At 41.3% G+C, this 21,124-nt stretch overlaps 1 protein-coding gene across 1 annotated transcript in view; it reads right to left on the bottom strand.

The window, feature by feature from the left end:
• LOC136873803 (chaoptin) overlaps window positions 1–18,067 on the bottom strand; it is a 354,515-nt gene extending 336,448 nt beyond the window's left edge. The window contains exons 1-2 of the mRNA XM_068227078.1: window positions 18,047–18,067; window positions 17,685–17,883 (exon numbers count right to left, since the gene is read on the bottom strand). Of these exons, the coding sequence (XP_068083179.1) occupies window positions 17,685–17,883; window positions 18,047–18,067 (220 nt within the window). The remainder of the gene's footprint in view (window positions 1–17,684; window positions 17,884–18,046) is intronic.
• Between the last annotated feature and the right edge of the window lie 3,057 nt (window positions 18,068–21,124).

The following is a 21,124-nucleotide window of genomic DNA, read 5'->3' on the forward strand; positions in this document are numbered from 1 at the left end:
TTTTAACTTAGTTCACTTCGCATCTGAGTATATTCTACTCAAAAGTTACTCTCATTGGGACTTGTTATCCCAATGACGAGAGGTAGTCAACGGGAGACCGGCTTTGACTAGTATAGGGCAGGAGAGCTTTTATTATGAGTTTAGCTACGCTACTGTTCCGTAATACGGAAGAATACGAATGTATTATCTCCATGAACATAACCCATGGTGGTTTTGCACTTAAAATTAGGACTCATTACGACTTTATGTAAGGAGTACAGTAGGAAGTGTTAAGGACAGGAAATGTAGAAGTAGGACTGAAATCCAACAACAGAGAAGGCAGCCGGTACGAGATCCACATATCATCAGCTTCAAGACAACAGAGTCTACATATGGTGAGCTTATGGCATAAGTTACTGCAAGTCTTCGCGCAACAGTTCATTTTTAAAATTAATTTCATTCAATTTTCTTTTGCTTCCGTAAGTTCAGATGTCGTTAAAACGCCGTTACGTCACGTTTTTCATCTTAATAAATAGCTGTTTTAATTTGTATTTTATGAAATGATTATTAATGATCCTTAAATTCCAAGTTAGTGTACTTAATGATTTGTGTTCCGTTCACCTCACCCTGGGAGTTTTTTAGTCTCATTACGCATTATTATTATTATTATTATTAATTATCAACTTTTGTTTTCAAGCCATAAGCTTGAAGACTGGCGCCCTTGGGATACTGTTTCTGGAGAAACAATGACATGTCATTTATTTATTTTAATATTAAAGTGACCCGCCACGTTATAAATTTGTCATACATCTGTGGGCCAAGTGGGTACGTCACAGTATGTGTGAATGTTAAGGCATAGCTCTCAATCAAACGTAGTACAAAAGTGGCTTACGTTTTGAAAAAAGGAATGCAAATGGGAGTAAGACACCCCTAACATCCCTACGGTTGGGGGTTGGGAGGGAGTGACATGAAAGGAAAACTATTGGAAACGACCAACGTGAGTGTCGAGTAAATACTTCTCGGGGTCACTGAGATGAACAGTGACACTCCGGATGCCGTTTAGGTCTCCATTGGCATGGAGGGGAGAAATAGGGTGAAAAATAAAATCTGCAAAATGACCGAGGTAATGGACGCATATATTTATATTTCAGCATAGCTCTCAATCAAACTTGGTACACATATGACTTACTATCTGGAGAAAAATACTGTGGAGGTAAGATACCGCTAACACCTCTTTGGGGTTAGGAAGGAGTTACGTGTAAAAATCATCGAAAGAAATCGATATTAGTGCCAAAGCCATACTTTTCGGGGTAGCTGAGAAGAATTGTGACACTCTGGATGTCGTTTAAGTCCAAATTCAGCCACCATCGGCGTGGAGGCTTCAGAAGAGGTAAAGAAGAAAACGTCCAAAGTGACCGAGATTAGTGCTGAATCCAAAGTTTTCGGGTTCGCTAGGCTGATTGGTGACAGTCCCAGTGGCAGTTGGAATCGTGTATATCATACCTATAGCGCGACGCGTAAATACTCACAATATTATCACTTATTTTTTATTATTATTTATTTGAAATGATCAACTACTTCCCGGACAATATGGGTTGCAACGATAAACTTCCACAAGAAACATAGTAATCTAAAATGATAACTTTAAATTAAAAACTGAGAAAGAGTTCGTAATAAATCAACCAATGTCACACTAAAGAAATTTCACTCGACGCATAATTAACAACCAAAATAAATCTTAAAGTATGACATTTAAAATGTATCAGGGCAAACTAAGGAGCAATTTCATACGAAGACACCTTATCTGACCTATTAATAATGAATGCTGCGCAGCAGCTCGGGCCTACTAGTAAATAATAAAGTTTGTTTATAATATTTTCTCTCTCCCCTTTATATAAACTTCCCCTTACCCCTAATATGAACCACCAAGGTATGAAGATCCCCAGGAAGATCTCTCCATTATGAACTACGAAACTCCATAGCAGCTCCAAATATTTTTGCTCGGCTGGGTGACGCTCATCTTTATCTCGCTACCTAGCCGAATAATAAAGCATATCGGCCTGACGCCGAGTAGGAAGTCGGCCTCCCTAACAATCGTGCCCACCTGTCTCATCCCCGATGTTGCTCTGGACGTCTCTGAAGACGACATTTTCATCGACCTCCGCACATCCGGCGTTCCAGTTGACAACATCTACAGACTGGAGGATGGCGCAACTTCCACACCTTCATCGCAGATTCTAGTATATCTAGCCAAAGAGGAAGACCTGCGACGACTGCAAGCCTCCGGCGCGACTATTAACCATAGAACCTACGCAGTGGTGCCAACTCCTTCGTACATCCTAGCCCAGATATTCCCAAAACCCTCTATTTTTCCCTTCGCCAACGTGTCTCAACCTCGGACATCGCATCCACAATCATCGCCTTTCTTCTCTACAACTACAACCACCACGACCAATACAACGTCCGCCTACACCCCTTCCCAACCTCCAGTTGCTACTGTCACGTCCTGTCACCCCTTGCCCGTAATGTTATCTTCCCTGCCAATTTCCTCGACTACCGCACCCCAGCAACCCCCTACCACCTCACTGACTTCGACTTCGACTTCGACTTCGACTTCGACTTCAACCGCCACCGCTCCGCCGCTGCCACCTACACAGGACAACATCCCAACCGCCACCACACCACCTTCGCCCCAGCAGCCGTCACCATCCTTTCACGCTATGACAAGTTGTGTTCTCCGTGAGATAGCACCGGGCATCTCAGAACGGGACATCATACAGGCACTCCAAGCAGAAGTCTTTCCAGCTCGACACGCATTCCGGATTCACAACGTCAACGGCCCCACATATACAGTGCGACTCCATCTTCCCACTCCAGCTGACATCCACCACCTTATTAACCCCGGCGCCCAAAATCCATGGACTCGTTAATGAGTGGAGCATTCTCGCTCTCCACCCTCAACAGTTCGCCACAACAACACACATATTCATCCCCGGCCTGGGCCTCCTCCTGTTCCACCCCCTCAACACCTTTGTCCACCCCCTCCCCAATTTTATCACTTGCTCCTACCCCTTCCAACATTAGATATAATCTGCTTTCTCACCACATCTCTTAATCATATCACCGCTACTCTCCACCTGCTATTCATGCATCTTCCCCCAGGCGTTTCCTTCTAATCTTCTCCCATCGCATACACACATCTCCCGTCATTTCTCACTTCGTTTACCCACCTTCGTTCTCCCACAAGTCTCCTTGATCCACTCCCATCTCTTAGCCCGAGAGATCGCGTAACGATCTAGGGGGCGAAGAAGGACGAAGAAGAATGGGAAAGGATGAAGAGAAGATATCATTGTTTTGACATGCATATGACTTATGGGTTGGAGATTAATCTGAAAATAGCGTGATCAATTAGCTGGCATCATTGTAACAAAAGCAACCAGTGTTCATCTCTGTACACTAGGTCACTGATGTCATCTTTTTACTGTGTGCTTTCTTTCTGTAACTAAGAACTTGAGAAAAATCGTATAACGTAAACCCTGTTCTACTCTTCAGTCCAGAATTGAAGTCCTTGACCCAGCCTTTAAAAAACCGAGGACCTTGGAATTCTCACGATGCACTTGCTTACTGTTACTTCGAGCTTGGAAAAATCTCGTATTAGCTGAGTCCTGTTCTCTACTCACTCCAGAATTAATATCCTTGAAGTTGCCAGTAAGCGAACCCAGGGCCCCGGAATTCTCACTATGCACTTTCTTCAAGTAATTAGGAGCTTGAGAAAACCTCGTATACAAATCCTATCATTTCTTCATCTTTGCATCACCGGAAAGCTTCGATGTGTTAGTGTCCCGTTAAAAAATTAGCAAAAATTTAATAAATCCCAGGAAGGCAAAAATGTCTGGTATAGAACTAACCAATGTCCTCTTTTAGTATAAAGGTTAGGTTATCATGATAAGTTCTCTAACAATTTTAGTTAAGGTTTCTAAAGGCCACATTTTAAAGGATGTTTCGATCGTATTTTTGATATAACATCTTCTGAATAATCACAAATAAGTATGTTTGTGGAAACTGAGCAGTTGTCTATGGAACATATCGTCCAAGTGTTGCATGAACATTATTCAAAGTACTGGTGTGATTTGTGCGAATGACCACCCTTTCACGTCAGTTTTAATTCAGATATGTACGTGCTTTTACGAAACTGGGAACGAACATTTTGTGTTATTCTAAAGCCCGTCATGATTATCAAGCGATGGATTTTCTTTGCTTTAAAAGCAATGCACTAAAGACTTACCCAAGAGAGGGAATGAGATGAGATATACTGAAGAACTTTGATGTGGTCGAGCTGAGCAGATCAATTCGCACGGTGTGAAACTTCAATCAATCAATCAATCAATCAATCAATCAATCAATCAATCAATCAATCAATCAATCAATCAATCAATCAATCAATCAATCAATCAATCAATCAATCAATCAATCAATCAATCAATCAATCAATCAATCAATCAATCAATCAATCAATCAATCAATCAATCAATCAATCAATCAATCAATCAATCAATCAATCAATCAATCAATCAATCAATCAATCAATCAATCAATCAGTGGTTTACGTAATGTTGGTATGTTTGATCACAACACAGGCCAGAGCTAAAGTACGGCATCCTGTGCGATAAAATTCCGGCATGTGTGAGTTTTCGTAGACGGTAATATTTGTTTTCACGACGTCAAATCTATATTATTATTATTAATATCTTTATTATTATTATTATTATTATTATTATTATTATTATTATTATTATTATTATTATTACTTGCGTATCAGGAAAGGGACACATACCGAGTTTAGATGCGATAAAATATGTACAGGTACCTGTCTTTTTATTTGAATATCACCCGACAGGGAGCCTCCGTGTTCAGACGGCAACGCCTCTCACCGCTGGATACCGCGGTTCAAATCCCGGTCGCTCCATATGAGATTAGTGCTGGACGAAGCGGAGGCGGGACAGGTTTTTCTCCGGATTTCCATTTCATCTTTCATTCCAGTAACACTTTCCATGTCCGCCTCAGTGGTATAGTGGTTAGTGTGATTAGCTGCCACCCCCGGAGGCCCGGGTTCGATTCCCGGCTTTGCCACGAAATTTGAAAAAGAGGTACGAGGGCTGGAACGGGATCCACTCAGCCTCGGGAGGTCAACTGTGTAGAGGTGGGTTCGATTCCCACCTCAGTCATCCTGGAAGGGGTTTTCCGTGGTTTCTCACTTCTCCTCCAGGCAAATGCCGGGAAGGTACCTAACTTAAGGGCACGGCCGCTTCCTTCCCTCTTCCTTGTCTGACTTTTCCAATCTTCCCATCCCCCACCAAGGCCCTTGTTCAGCATAGCAGGTGAGGCCGTCTGGGCGAGGTACTGGTCATTCTCCCCAGTTTCATCCCACGCCCCATAGTCTGAAGCCCCAGGACACTGCCCTTGAGGCGGTAGAGGTGGGATCCCTCGCTAAGTTCGCGGGTGAAACCGACCCTGGAGGGGTAAACAGATTAAGAAGAAAAAGAAGAATACTCTCCTTTCTCATTTCATAGCATCCATCAGTCATTAATAAATCACTTTGGGAGTGGCGACCGCATCGTACTAATAGCCTATATCTGCTTCATTCATTCCATCCCTGACCCGGTCCATGACTGGAAAACAGGTTGTAGGTTTTCACTTTCATTTTCATCACCCGACATCTCAAGTCTTGGTTCCCTTGCTTTTGGTTCCCATTTATATCTTATCATTCTTCAGTGTGCTTCAGACGCAGAGAAATGACGACTATTAATCTCTGTTTAACTTACTTTTATAATCTGAATGATGAGAGCAAGATTAAATTGAATAGAGAATAACAAACACATTTATATCGCCATTAGGGGCAAGGACTCTGAGCCTAGCGCGGCGTCAGTAAGGCCCAGATTATTACGTTGTGTTGTAATGCACCATAAAGCCATAGGATGAGCGATAATGTTCCTCAGATGCCCCGAGAGACTTAACGATATTGAGACGCATGTCCTTGCCGGCGCCACTGCTTTTACTGCGCTGTTTTACTCGAAACAAATTACACTCAATTAATGGTTTTAACTGCTCCACAAGTCCTACAAGCTGTGGAATAATCTACTTGATGCTAGAGACCGTTAATGTCTAAAGAAGGAACAACCCAGCTAGAGTTACCCAATTAAGTTTCTTAACGAATAAGATAAACCGCGCTCCCTTTCAATGGGAGATTTAATAACACTGACATGGAACACCGAGCTCTGAGAGAGAAAAACAATTCCAACATGTAATTTTCAGAAATATTAATACTAAATTCATAAAATAAGGCAGTAAAATAGAGTAGTGAAACTGGAGTGTCTATACGCGAGGGAATGTCTGGTATGAAATCATAGATTTTTTAAGAAGGAAGCAATATTTTCCAGTGTTGACGTAGTTACTGTAAATGCAACTTAAAGCTTTCCAGCCTGTTAAACACAAAAATTTCAAAATGAAAATTATAACACTCGATAGAATCTGAAGATGTTCTTGTAGAACGAAACATGCCATTCTTTTCTGGTAGTGAGTATTTTTTACCGTTATATTAGAGTGTTATAATTTGTATTTTGAAATTGTGTGTTTAACAGACTAGAAATATTTTAATTACGGTTATAAAAGCTTCAAATATTAGAAAAATCTGCGTCCAATGAAAATTAAATAATTATGAAAATTAAAAGTTTACAGAAATCTGTGAGAAATGGAATACCTACCATATCAAAAGCCTTGGCTAGGTCAATAGCGGTACAGTCCATTTGAACTCCTGCATCTAAAATAACTGCTATATGTTGCTGTAATCTCATAAGTGCAGCCCCTGGAATAACCTTTCCGAAATTCAATATGTCTTCTTTAAAACCAGTTAGTAATTTTACAAACATGTCTAATATTATTAGATACATTGCTTTCCCAGTGTTTACATGCAACACTTCTCAAGTGGCCTGGCCTTACAAAAGGTCATTCTGCATCTCTGGGGACGATGTTTGAAGGGTAATTAGCTTATGAAGAACCATGTTTCCACCAACGATCATTCTCAATTGGAAAGCCAGCTTTTCTAGTTATAGCCCGACAACGTAATTTCCAATGCAGCAGACTTTTTCGCAGAGATAGCAAGTCTATCTAATCCCACTCCTCCTGACAGGCTTTCCAGAGGCCATGGATAGTACGTGGACGTCTACATCCTAAGAACCATTCTAGGAGTCCAAATGCACAGAAGTTAATGGGTGACCCATCGGATGCTTTCATCGTAATGGCAGTAAAATAAATTGCACGGACTACAGTTTTCATCTCCATTCTCTGTAACAACAGACGAGTCGAACAAGATGTGTGGCTGGATGCATTATCTTGATGTACCCATACCTTACTTTTCACCTCCCCATACAGTACTGGGATATCTGTGTTATAAATAGGTGTTAAAACCTTTTGTTGATAGTATGACCTTTCAATAATGTCGAGGTCGAGAGCGAAGGATTCATTGAAAGTCATAAAATGAACAGATTAAAGAGAACGGCACAGAAGTACGCGAATCGCCGAAATATGTCCAACTTATGCGTTCCATCACGTATGAAAACCGATACAACTCGCATAGTTACGGAATCTTACGGAATAAAGTAGAAAGTCATGCTCAGAACCCCGTGGTATACATAAAATTGAGTTAAGAATGATTGAAATACAAGCAAAGATCAGTAATGTAAACTATGTCAACAGCTGTGAAAAGAAAAGGTCATCCATAATATTTAGTCTGGGAAACGTCGTAGCGGAGGCCATGGAATGACTTAAAATCATGCACGATTAACCACCAAGAAGGCGAGTGCCAAGTGACGTATCATATGTGTTGTAAGAGTAAACAAATGGTAGAATGTTTTCCTTTGTGAAGTTCTGCGAGTGAAGAGAGTGACTGTAATGTCAAAGTTCCTCAAATGTCAGAAACATGTGTAATGGAGATCGTAATATGGTAGTTCTATGAATCATGAAATGTGAACCGATTATTATTGTAAGATAATTAAAGTAGATTTTTGTTTTTTCGTGTACATTGTATGAAAAAGAAGCAGATAGTAGGTCGACATTGGAAATAGCTCTGGTGTATACTAAAAACCTGAGGCGATCCATATGATATTGAGAGAGCATATCGTTAAAATAAGATTTAAAATTGAATATACGACACCGATATATTGCAGGGGAGTGTTAATAAATGAAAGTGTGGATATAAAAATTCAATAGAACTCTATCTAATACACTTGTTCGAGTTTCAGGGTTGGAAGCCAGCAAGATCACTGTTTATTATGATCCGGAATACCAATAATATGGAGATGTGTGCCTAAAAGCCAACTGGATCCTTGATGGATCCGAGCTGTGCTGGAATGACCGGAATAACGTAAAACAGATGTCCAGAAAGCTGATAACCTGAAGGATGGGATGAACGACTGTATCTTCAATGATGAGTACCCCTATATCGTCTTTCCTTGTCCTATTTGTAGCAGCTTAATGTAGAGCTAGATATTTTTGGTCACATACAGGTGACATTTAAGAAACGGCTTCAATAACCTAACGGGTCATTTGTGATTATTTTGTGAAGTGTTGGTCTAACCATTTATAAGATAGGATTTCAGCTTACCGTCAGCGTTTAATAGGGTTAGGCGCGATTATAATACATTCGTTGCTCTTATAGTAGTGGAGTAATTGTGGAAGTTAATTGTGGTAAGATAATGTCGAGTGCCCGCAGGTAAGTTCTCTGAATGTGTGTGTGTAATATTGGTGATCCTCTTACATGACTTGTTCCGCAGAGCGTTGATGAAGTGTTATTTAGTAGGAATTGTGTGATGTTCATATGCGTGGAATTAAGGCTCTTCGATGCCTATGCTTGTTTATTCGACTGTTAATGTTGAGGTGGTGCGCATTTTGGTGAAGTATGGCGAGCGTAGAGTCGTCAGATGTTATGATTTGATGCGGTAATGATAGTAGGCGAGATTTATTGAATTGCATTCTATAGTAATATGTTTAATCTTAGAGATGGTCAATGAGTTAGGATGATGTTGTGAATGAAATGTTCGCCGCGTATTTTGAGTATTGGATAGACAAGCGATGTATTTGATGCTAGAATTGAAGGTATTTCGGAGATTTAGTATCGAACGCATAGGATTTATTATGATGTGAATTATGGCACAGCACAAATAAAATAATCGGACGAGCGGACGAGTAGATAGGATCCTCGTGACACACCCGAGCAGTAGATAGATGTATTTTAGGATCAACGTCACCTGATATTATGTGTTGCATTCGACATGTTGCTTTATGTAGTTGCTTGAGCATTAGAATTATTTTCAGCAAAGGTGGAGAGGAAGCCGGTACAGCGCAGACCTTCCAACATTGTATTATTTGATTATGTCAGTAGTTAGAAAATGTTATTTTTCGGGGTAAGGCAATGCTGAATATCCAGATGAAGTAACGGCACCGTGATACTTATTTATGGAATTATTTGTGTCTTTTTTTTTGCTAGGGGCTTTACGTCGCACCGACACAGATAGGTCTTATGGCGACGATGGGATAGGAAAGGCCTAGGAGTTGGAAGGAAGCGGCCGTGGCCTTAATTAAGGTACAGCCCCAGCATTTGCCTGGTATGAAAATGGGAAACCACGGAAAACCATCTTCAGGGCTGCCGATAGTGGGATTCGAACCTACTATCTCCCGGATGCAAGCTCACAGCCGCGCGCCTCTACGCGCACGGCGAACTCGCCCGGTTATTTGTGTCTTGGTTGATCAATAGATATGATTTTGTGTCATGTTAGAGCAATGACCGTTAAGGGAATTCAAGTTGTTCATTAGCTAGATAAGTGTTTGAATGATGACATAGATAGAACAGGGAAGGCAAGCTACGGGTAAAGTGATTTTTAAAAATGAATGAACAAACAAACAAACAGAAAAGCGAAAGCCTTCCAATTGGTGATTTTCTTGTGTGAATAATTTTTTCCTTCATAATGAAAATAACTGAACGACTGTTATGAATCATTTAAATATTTGAATCTAATATTAAATAATGTTCCCAAGATGGATTTCCAAAACTAACAGAGTGTAATAGGGCTTGTATAAAGATATCTATCTGTGATGTTGCTTATCCAAATTATTATTATATTTTCCTAGAATTGTTTCATTAAATTTAGTATCCTTCCAAACTGTCATTGGTTATTATTCTTGAATGATAATTTAAGAGCCTAGATATAATTAGGTAGGATGTTGAATCATTAACATTCAATTAACATTTGGTGAGATGTGACCGGTACTCGTCGAAGAGCCATACCCTTGAATGGATTTTCACGCGAACCGCTGAATTCTAGCCGAGGCCCAACAGAAGAAAATTATCATTTTCCAAACCATACGCGTCCACGAACGGTCACATAAGTGTGTAGAGTTCACCTTCACATTATGAGCGATACGGCGAATGGTTAACTTACCACTGTAGCAGTATCCAGCGATGAAAATTAAACCCCTTGGAGAACTTTCAAGGCATTATTTACACAATGTTAGATTTTTTTTCGCTTCTAGGATGCAAGCGGCGTTTGTTACAGTCACTAAGGTACACATATGCTTCGTCTAATGACACCACATTTTTCCATCTGTCCCCTGCCAGATAGCGCCTGTGGGAGTTAGAAACTGATCCATTTTTGCATTCTCTCTGACTGTGACTTGTGCTCTCTGAACGTCTGGAAGCATTGTCAGGATATGTTGTTGTATCATCCAGAATATAGATTCTTAGAAATAAAATGGCAGCACATAGTTGACTGGAAGTGATCCCTATTTTTATTTTAATCTATTCACTACACCCCCATACAGCTTTCTTGCGTTCGTGCGACTTTCTGAAATGTGACGAGGCAAGAGCTTGTGAACTCGGGGCTTATGCCACTTTTATCATTGCAGGTCATTGTTGATTATGGTGTTAACTGTCGAAACATACATCCCCAACTTACGTGCGATAGTCCTTTGGGGGGGGGGGGGGGGGCAGGGTTACCACCTGATACATGGGCCTTTACTTTCCTCACCACTTCTGGCGTACGGTCATAGATTAGGCTACTTTTACCCTCTGGAATTAAGCCCAGTTGGCCTTTGCCTCTGTAATTCAATACAGCATTATTCCCGTTCTTTGATATCAAGAAATCACGCTTTTTGGACATTCCTTGGATTGCGGAATAGCTATATTTAGCAACGATGCTGTTATGTAACCCTCCCAGTTAGGGACAATCCGCTTCGTTATCGTTGTATTGTCCGACTCGTTGGCTGAACGGTCAGCGTACTGGCCTTCGGTTCAGAGGGTCCCGGGTTCGATTCCCGGCCGGGTCGGGGATTTTAACCTCAATTGGTTAATTCCAGTGGCACGGGGGCTGGGTGTGTGTGCTGTCTTCATCATCATTTCATCCTCATCACGATGCGCAGGTCACCTACGGGTGTCAAATAGAAAGACCTGCACTGGCGAGCCAAACCCGTCCTGGGATATCCCGGCACTAAAAGCCATACGACATTTCATTTCATTTCATCGTTGTATTTAATAAGACGAAACTCTACACAAACGTTATCCATTCATTTGGTATAGATCCTTCCCATCATTGTGGGTAAAGTGGAGAGGTATGCCAGGAACATTCCTGGAGAGCGAAGAGTAAAGTCTACAAAATAGCAACAAGATCAGTCATATTGTACGATGTGGAGTGTTGGCCTGTAAAGAAGCATTTTAAGGTGTCCCTATACTACAGTAGTCCAATGGCGAGATGAAAATTCTGGGATGGTCATCTCGATGATCATGATGATGCTTGTTATTAGAAGGGGCCTAACATCTAGGTCATCGGCCCCTAATGGTACGAAATGTAATGATAATTTAAAAGTCCAAAATCATCCACTGACCAGCGTGATGACAAAGAATGGATGGATGGATATGAATTTAAAACAATCAGTGGTTCCGCCCCTCAATGCCCCACATTCGCAGAAATTAGCGTTAAACAATAGACTAGTATTACTGACCAAGAGACTGCTTATAAAGCACAATCGTGAATCGATGATGATGCCTGTGGTCGAAAGGGGTCCAAAAGCCAGGTCATCGGCCCCTCACAATGGCACTGATCACTGGGAAAGTACATCCATGGTATTTGCCATGTTGCGGTTCTAATCAAAAGTAGCGTAGACTCGCAGTATTCTACACATTATGGCACTACTCACAGGTAATGTAATACGCACATGTAATGCAGACCTATGGTATTTCTTACATTACGGAGCCATTTACAGGCAACGCAAACCTATGATGTTCCTCACATAGGCGTAGTAATCATAGGCCCTCGTACTATCCCGTGGTGTGCCGCACATAGTGGGTACTAATCATAGGCAAGGCAGACCCATGTTGTCGCTCATATAGTGGTACTAATCACAGCTACTGTAAAAAACCACCCTGATTCATACCCTCTCGCTACTAATCACAAACCGGTTGTGTACCTAACATAGTGGTTCTACGCGCAAGTAAAGGCCACCCATGGTGTTCCCCGCGTGGTGGTACTGATTACAAGTAGCCTCATGGTTCTAATTCAATCATCGTTTGGTCGCCCCTTTTAGTCGCCTCTTACGACAGGCAGGGGATACCGTGGGTGTATTCTTCGCCTGCATCCCCCACCCGCAGTGTAAGTGTGTTTGGTCCGCGAGAGCTATTACGCGCCACGTGCTACGCCAGCGTAGTAGGTTCTTGGGATGGTCATTTCCTCATCAGCATTATTTTGCAACATGACATTCTCTTTGTTTCTCAGTTCGTTTACGTCCTTGTTTCTCTTTCTTGCCATGCTAGTCTCTAGACCAGGGGTTCCCAAATGGCGGCCCGCGGGCCGCGTGTGCTCCGCGAAGGCATATAACGCGGCCCGCGAGAGCATTTTAATAAATAATGTGAATATTTTATAGGTCGTTCAAAAATGTATTAATTTTTATATCCGTTATAGATCCAAGTCCGTACTAATTCATTCTGTACTATTATTTCCCCTTTTTAAATATTCATTTGATCTGAATAGGTTATTTTTCACTTCAAAAATTTTAAATCCAAATTTCAGATAATAATGATTGGTTTTTACGTCCCACCAACTACTTTTGATGGTTCTCGGAGACGCCGAGGTGCCGGAATTTTGTCGCGCAGGTGTTCTTTTACGTGGCAGTAAAACTGCCGATACGAGACTAACGTATTTGAACACCTTCGCAACGATATTAATCGAACCTGCCAACCTGGCTTCAGAAGGCCAGCGCCTCAACCATCTGAGCCACTCATCCCAGCTCCAAATTTCACTCTTGTATGCATATGTAAAATAATGTTTTACCGAAGTAATTAACATAATCAAACCTTTATTTCAACTGAATTATGAATATTATTTCCTAATGGTACTCCTGTAGGCCTACTATAGGCAGAATTTTACGAAAATTGGCCTATTATTCAAGTGCGGCCCGCGAACATGACTAAGGTTTCCAATATGGCCCTCGAGCCCTTACAAATTGGAAACCCCTGCTACACCCTTCAACGTATTTCCTATACCAATGTCCGAAGTGAGGACATTTTCTTTTTTTAAGGAACGTCTTCCTTGCTTATGCTAGTCTTAATTTTATGCCCTCCTTACTTTTGCCATCGTTACTTATTTTACTTTTCTTCCTTTCTTAATCCGCTTACCCTCCTGGGTTGGTTTTCCCTTGGACACAGTGAGGGACCCCACCTCTACCGCCTCAAGGGCAGTGCCCTGGAGCGTGAGAATTTGGGTCGGGGATACAACTGGGGAGGGGGACCATTACCTCACCCAGGAGGCCTTGGCTACTATGCTGAACAGGGACGTTGTGGTGGGTTGGGAAGATCGGAACGGATATACTAGGAAGAGGCCGTGGCCTTAAGTTAGATACCATCCCGGTATTTGCCTGGAAAAGAAGTGAGTAACCTCAGAAAATCACTTCGAGTATGGCTAAGGTGGGAATCGAATCCCTCTCTACTCAGTTGACATCCCGAGACCCCGTTCCACCCCTCATACCACTTTTCAAATTTAGTGGCATAGCTGGAAATAGAACCCGGGCTTCCGGGGATGGTATTTAATCTCACTAACCACTATACCACAGAGGCGGACAGTTATTTTAGTACCCAAGTAAAATTGTTAATCTACTTCCTTTCATAATACGTTTAATGCAGCCAAATAGCCATACAATGGTGTAACATAACTTGTGGAGTCGTGCACGAAGGTGCTTATAATTAAGGTACACTCCTGTTCTTTACTATTATTCATTCAAGGATTTTGTACGATTTTTTCACTTGTCAATAGACTATTTTATCTTTCAGATTTTCTCTGACATTGTTTGCACACACAGTTTTCATTCGGTTGGTAGAAATAAGTATTTTGATTTATTTTATGGTGAAATCCGTGGACAGCTAGACGTGTGATGGCATTTCGTAATTCTTGACTGGAACCCACCCAACTTCTATCTAGCATGGCATCCGTTGGGTAGAACTCTTTGAAAATCTCGGCTCATTTTTCCTCCCTTTGTCGGATGAGTGCTGTCGTCTGCAGTGTAGATGGTACTAGCTTTGTATTTTTAATGTCCTCTGTAAAAGTAGTTTCCTTTCTTAGCTCGTAGGCTAATCATGATGGTGTTGATTTTGATATGCCCAAGGTTAGTTTTAGATCCCTTGTTTTGACTGAGTCTATTCCTGTGAGTTCTGACATTTTAGGGTGTTCCCATATTACAGTAGCCCAATGCCGAATGTAACTATTAGCATTAATTGTGCCCTGAATGGTCCCATGGCTGTTGTTAGAGAAACATTCCTTAGGTCCATTATTCCTCGTATAGCAACATCTATTCTCTCTTGAACATACATTATTCGTTCTTTTCTGTAGATCATCATCACAGTTTCCTTTCAGTTGATTTTAAAGTCATTTTCCCTTGCCCAATCCTCTAGCCGTTGTACTACTGTTTTTAGATCTTCCCTCTTACCTGATCCGAAGGGTCCTGGGTTCGATTCACGACCGGGACGGGGATTTTAACCTTCATTGATTAATTCTGATGGCATCATAGGCACAGGTCACCTATAAGGTGTCAACTCGTAAGACTTGAAGAGGCCTATTTGGAGGCCACACGCCATTAATTATTAAATCAACACTCACATGAAACTATAAGCTTGCTTCCTTGATTGCTTAAAACTGTTTGTTTATATTCTCAACAGCCAAGCACACATTCAATAAAATAAACCTCGTTTCAATAGTCTTTAAGGTATTCTCCCATATCTTGAATTAACCCGTAGTCTCTTGTATGAAAAACCTGTGGAAACATACGGTGACATTCAGCATGGGAGAAAGGAGTGTTTTCACGTTAGCAGGCTATAACCATACTGTCAAGTGAAATGAAATAGTTTTGACATGTTTGAACAGGACATACATTTTTTAAACAACTACACAGCTTACCAAAATATATCGATTATTGTATCGTCTGTGGAGGTAAATTATATTACTGCTAAATAAGTACATCTATTCGTTTGTTTAACAGATCTTGTGTACAGACATGGAGAAAGAAAGATACTTAACGATGAGGAGCTTTTGTGTTGTGTTGAATGAGCGCTTTATATAAGCTGAGCTAATGATTTAACAGGGCGGGCACTCATCAGTTCGTATTTACTCTTGTATAAGGTTATAGGTCTAATTAGTTCCATGTATTACACTCTACGTTTAACGTGAACCGAAATGCGAAATGAGCTCAATTGGGTTTCACATCAGAACAAACTTCATCGGCTAGGAAATGCTTCTACAAACAACACAGCGATTTATTTTTCGGGATTTACTGTGTTTATACAAATTATCATGCGTCGGATTTGGAGGGAGGAATGGTATCCTCAACCTTCTGTACGAGGAAGGTTGCTAGTGTGAATGCGGAAAGTTTGAAGCCAAGATGGCTTGAGCTTAGTTCCTTTGCTTCTGGCCAATCAAATAGGGAACGTTACTTATAGATTTATTCCCGTAGATGTACGGAGTGTTTAATACGTTCAAACTGCTCTCGTGTGTACAGAGCAATGAAACTGGGGAAAATTCTTAGTAAACTTATGTCAAAAGCGTAGAGTCATTTACAGCATTTAAAGCATGATATCCTATTCAAATTTTGCTACAAATGCAAGATGCTGTAAACATCCAATGTGTGGCCTTTCACTAGGAACATACGTTATCAACAACGTAACTGTTGCAGAGGTGATTAGGTCGTATCTCTGGATCGATGGGTTTCCAGGCCCATGATTATTAGGACTTTTCATTTAGTCTCAGTGTCCTCTACTCACCTGTATTGGTTGTACCTGCAATTTTGAAACATTATATATAAATACAAGGATAAGTCGAAAAGAATGTTTCTGTTTTATTGCTCATGAACTAAGAAATAGAGCTCTCGCCATCTTACGTGTCCGATTGTTGGTAGTCGCACCGATAGATTGCGAACAGGTCACCTTGCCACAGTGACTGGGGCAAAATATTTAAGTTACTGAACAAGTGGTCAAGGGAGGAAATCTGCACAGTGATCTATTTTCTGGGTGGGGAATGGAAATCACAAATCTGTGAAAATTAACAGGAGGATTGTTTATCCGCAAAAAGAAAAAAAAAAGAATGTGCGTCCAATAGGTCATGATGAGGAGTAAAAGAAGAAGGCTTACACTGTCTGCAATGCCTGCTTACGTTCGCCCCCAGGAATTAATCTGCTAGTCATTTCCGAGGGAGGCTGAATGAACATCAGTGTCATGAGTCTCAAATGATTTTTTAAATTGTATGCAATCAATTGAAACTACACCCTTCTGGGTAAATCGAGGATGACTCGACCAACTCGGATGGTCAGTGGAGGTAGTCATAAAAATAATATAATAATAATATAATGTTATTTGTTTTACGTCCCACTAACTACTTTCTTGAGGTCTTCGGAGACGCCGAGGTGCCGGAATTTAGTCCCGCAGGAGTTCTTTTACGTGCCAGTAAATCTACCGACACGGGGCTGTGATTATTTTTACGCTACAGTTAGTTGGGCATAGGATACTGTTTCATACAACATTTTCTTTCATTTATCACCAACAAGACCACTTCTTTCTTTCTTTCTTTCTTTCTTCCTTAACTCGTTTACCCTCCACGGTTGGATTTTCCCTCAGACTCAGGGAGGGATCCCACGTCTTCCGCCTCAAGGGCAGTGTCCTGGAGCGTGAGACTTTGGGTCGGGGTGATAAAAGTGGGGAGTACCTTTTCCAGGTGACCTCATCTTCTACGCTGAACAGGGGCCTTGTGGGTAGACGAGAAGATTGGAAGGGATAGACAAGGAAGAGGGAACGAAGCGGCAGTGGCCTTAAGTTACTTACAATCCCGGCATTCTCTTGGAGAAAAGTGGGAAATCACGAAAAACCACTTCGAAGATTGCTGAGGAGGGGATCGAACCCTCCTTTACTTAATTCAACTCCCGAAGCTGAGCGAATCCCATTCCAGTCCACCTACCACTTTTCAAATTTCATGGCAGAGCCTGGAATCGAACCCAGGTCTCCCGGGGGTGGCAGTTAATCACACAAACCATAACACCACAGAGGCAGACAGTTATACATTTACCCGAATAATTTATTTTAAAGACAGATACGCATTCTCTAGAACAGTTCAGTAAATGTAACATACCTGGAAGTTTGGCAAAAGGCACCCCAACGCAGCTGATGTCCTTCACGTTCTCTAACGTCTTAGGGGTGGTGAAGTGAATACCCCGAGTTTCGCTGTCTCCGAACTTACACGAGCACATCGAGTTGAAGGTACAAGGCGCTACTTGCTGCGCAGAACCCAGCGCAGTACACGCCAGTAGTGAAGTCACTAGTAACAGCATCTGAAACAAAGAAGAGAATGTGTTTGAGTAGACGTTCCAGAACGGTGCTGGGTGTAGATCATCTCGTTGAGCCCCATTTAGTTTTACACAAATGCAATAGCCTGATGTTCTCTCCCTAGAATTTTCCTAACACAACGTCTCTCAGAAAGGACTTAACAAGTACTTCCTGAATTAACACGACCATTCGTACGGATATTATGTTCACTACACCATACCAACTATAAGCCACCAACATTTTAGAAAATCTTACAATGAACTTCCGTGAACTGATGATAGTAAAGGATCAAACACGGTGGAAGTTTCGGCTGTAGTTACTGTTTATTATACCAATTTTAGCTGACCATAGCGGTAATTAAACACGTTTATGAGCCTAGATAAATATCGGTATAAGAATGCATACGGTGGAAAACTCAGCTACAGTATGAATAAAGAGTATTCTTCTAATTTTAGCTGCCCTGGCATAAATACTGTCAAAGGTCAATAATTCGAACGTCTATAACTTGAATCTCGAAGTGATTTCCGTTTACCGACGGAATCTTATATGTTTTACATGTTATAAATATTCTATAACTCTGCGTTCTATTACTAAAATATTTCGATACCACGTAGGATATTTCAAACCCCTAGGTAAAATGTGTTTCTGTAACTACAAATAAAAATTACTCTTATATGTACACATTATCACCATGAAAACTAGTTCCTCTAGAAGGAACTTGAACTTAAGTCGTCTCCTTACATAAGCATAAGTGACCTCTAAATTTTAATCAAAATATAATTTATTGTTTGACAAGCCGCATGACATCTTAACTGTAATGCTCATCGCAGTCTTGTACAACCGCATACCATAGCAGTTTAAACTTTTTTTGCTACTTCACAACACTCAGCTAACTGCTGATAGAACGGGGTGAGTTGTAAGTTGGGAGTTCCGTGCCTGCTGGCTGGGTCAAGTCCTGGCCAGATTTCGCAGCTTTATCAGTTGGTGAGGCCGTTATTTTTGTTGTCTATATGTCTGAAATTTGTAGAGAGTGCAGTGTTACAAAGAAAACGGCAAAGGAAAATTACGGATTTCTCTTCAATAAGAATATTCGTACGTATCCACAATGAGAATGTTCCATACTTAGGCATAATGAGGCAGGTTTTACAACACCAACGTGTAGATGTGGAGAAATATAACGGTATTGGTGGAGCGGAAGTAGTATGCACGTATTTCCATACCTTGAATATTCGATTTCTCGAAACGGCTTCTATAAGTACTTCAAGATATCGAGGTTCGACTGCAATAGAACATATTTGTAGGTCTTAATCAGTTAAGCACAAAACATGTAAACGATATTAAACACATTGGATGAATGTTGAATTTGTGCAGTTGGTAGGTGAGCAAGTCGAACCTTCTGTGTTCCATATAACACTGTCAGGAGATTCAAAGACGCCACATTCAGCTGGAAATATAAATAAGTCAGTAATGTTTCATTTTACTTGGCAAGATTAAGGCTTTCAGGTATTCTCTTCCATCTAACCAGGCACAGAAGTATACATATTACATTGTATTACTTCACAGTACATGCACCTTTATTATAGACCATTATGCCTTTCAGCGTTCAGTCTGGAAGCCTCTGTGAATTTATTAAAGGTAGCTAGTTCTTTAGCGTCGTTTAGTTCTACACCTCTTATCTTTGAATAATTAGAAACTGGGTCTAACAATCGTCGTCTTGGTTTCCCCTCTACTTCCCTTACCGTCCATAACAGAGTTCATTATTCTCCTAGGTAACCCATTCTCCTCCATTCACCTCACATGACGCTACCATCCAAGCCGCTTTATGCGTACAGCTCCACCCATCGAGCTCATTCCTAACTTAGCATTTATCTCGTCACGCCGAGTACACTCCTGCCACTGTCGCCACCTCTTTGTTCCAGCAATCATTCTCGATACTTGCATGTCCGTTATTTCTGACTTATGAATAAGTAAATTCTGTAGTGGAGACAGAGCAGGACGTCACTAAGATAAGTTCCTAAGTATTAAACAGAGATGAATATTATTTCCAAATATTTGAGTGTGACTTGATAGAAATTGATGATGTACTTTTAAGCACGAAACGTGTAATTCTTTGCTTGATAGCGTGTATGTTTATCCCTTGTTCTGTAATATGTTTTTACGGGTATGTTGCAGTATAATATTCATATTTAACTTGTGTGTTCGAAAGGCTGAAGAGCCTTTAAGTCATAAAGGGCGCTCAAAAAGTTTCTGGTCGACGGGATGTCTATCAGGCAAAATTATCGTGAGCAATGAGGCACTCGTCTCACCGACGCATTAGTTTGAATATCCCCGTGTATAAAACACCGTCTCCTGCTGCACATCCTCGTCAGACAAGAAGCGTCGACCCTTCAAGGCCTTTTTGAAGGGACTGTAGACGATATATCCGCATGGGGAGAGATCAGGTTATGCGCTAGTCCGCCCTGATCACCTCATCCATTGCCCACTCGTTGTCCGTAATGGATAAGGCAGGCCTCCTAGATCGACCGGCGCCTTGTGTCGAAACGCGACCCGCACGGAACTTAGTGCACCACGATGGTGGTTTTTAAAGACATGCTGCCCCACACACAGTCTTCATTTTCCGATGGATGTCCGTGAATATCTAGCGGTGTTTTTCCTTCGGCAGCTAAGAACAGAATAACAACACGTTGGTCCTGTTTGGACGCATTTGGTAATAACGTCGGAATGGTTAACGTGGCTGCATTTAACGCACGCACCTCGGCATGACACGGCTACATCACAAATCCCTTTGCCTACTTGTCCGTGCTTATATGCCCGCAACGGATAACTTGCATATCCGCTGCAGCAACGCTCTCAAATGGAAACTTTTTGGTCACGCCTTGTACATTTAAGTGATTCGACACTGGAAATTGTGACTTCCTACTTAACACGTAACAGGTTCCCTTTCAGCAAAAAAGAGTGAGAGCTGCGCATCAGGGCTGATAATGAATGAATGTACACTCATGTTAATAAAAAAACAGAACACCTTGAAAGACTAGAGATAAGAAGTTCATATTCGCAGGACATGTTCATTAGTATGTTGTTCAGAAACGATTAGCATTTCAGTCACCTAGGTGCCTGGTAGGCACTAGGTTCTCCATGGGCAATCATAATTTGTTCCATGCGTGATGGCATCGACGCGTATAAGGCGCGAATGGCGTCCTTGGGTATAGTCATCCATGCTGCATTCACCTGGATCCACAGTGTTCA

The sequence above is a fragment of the Anabrus simplex genome, chromosome 1 (assembly GCF_040414725.1).
Source record: "Anabrus simplex isolate iqAnaSimp1 chromosome 1, ASM4041472v1, whole genome shotgun sequence".
Taxonomy (NCBI): Eukaryota; Metazoa; Arthropoda; class Insecta; order Orthoptera; family Tettigoniidae; genus Anabrus; species Anabrus simplex.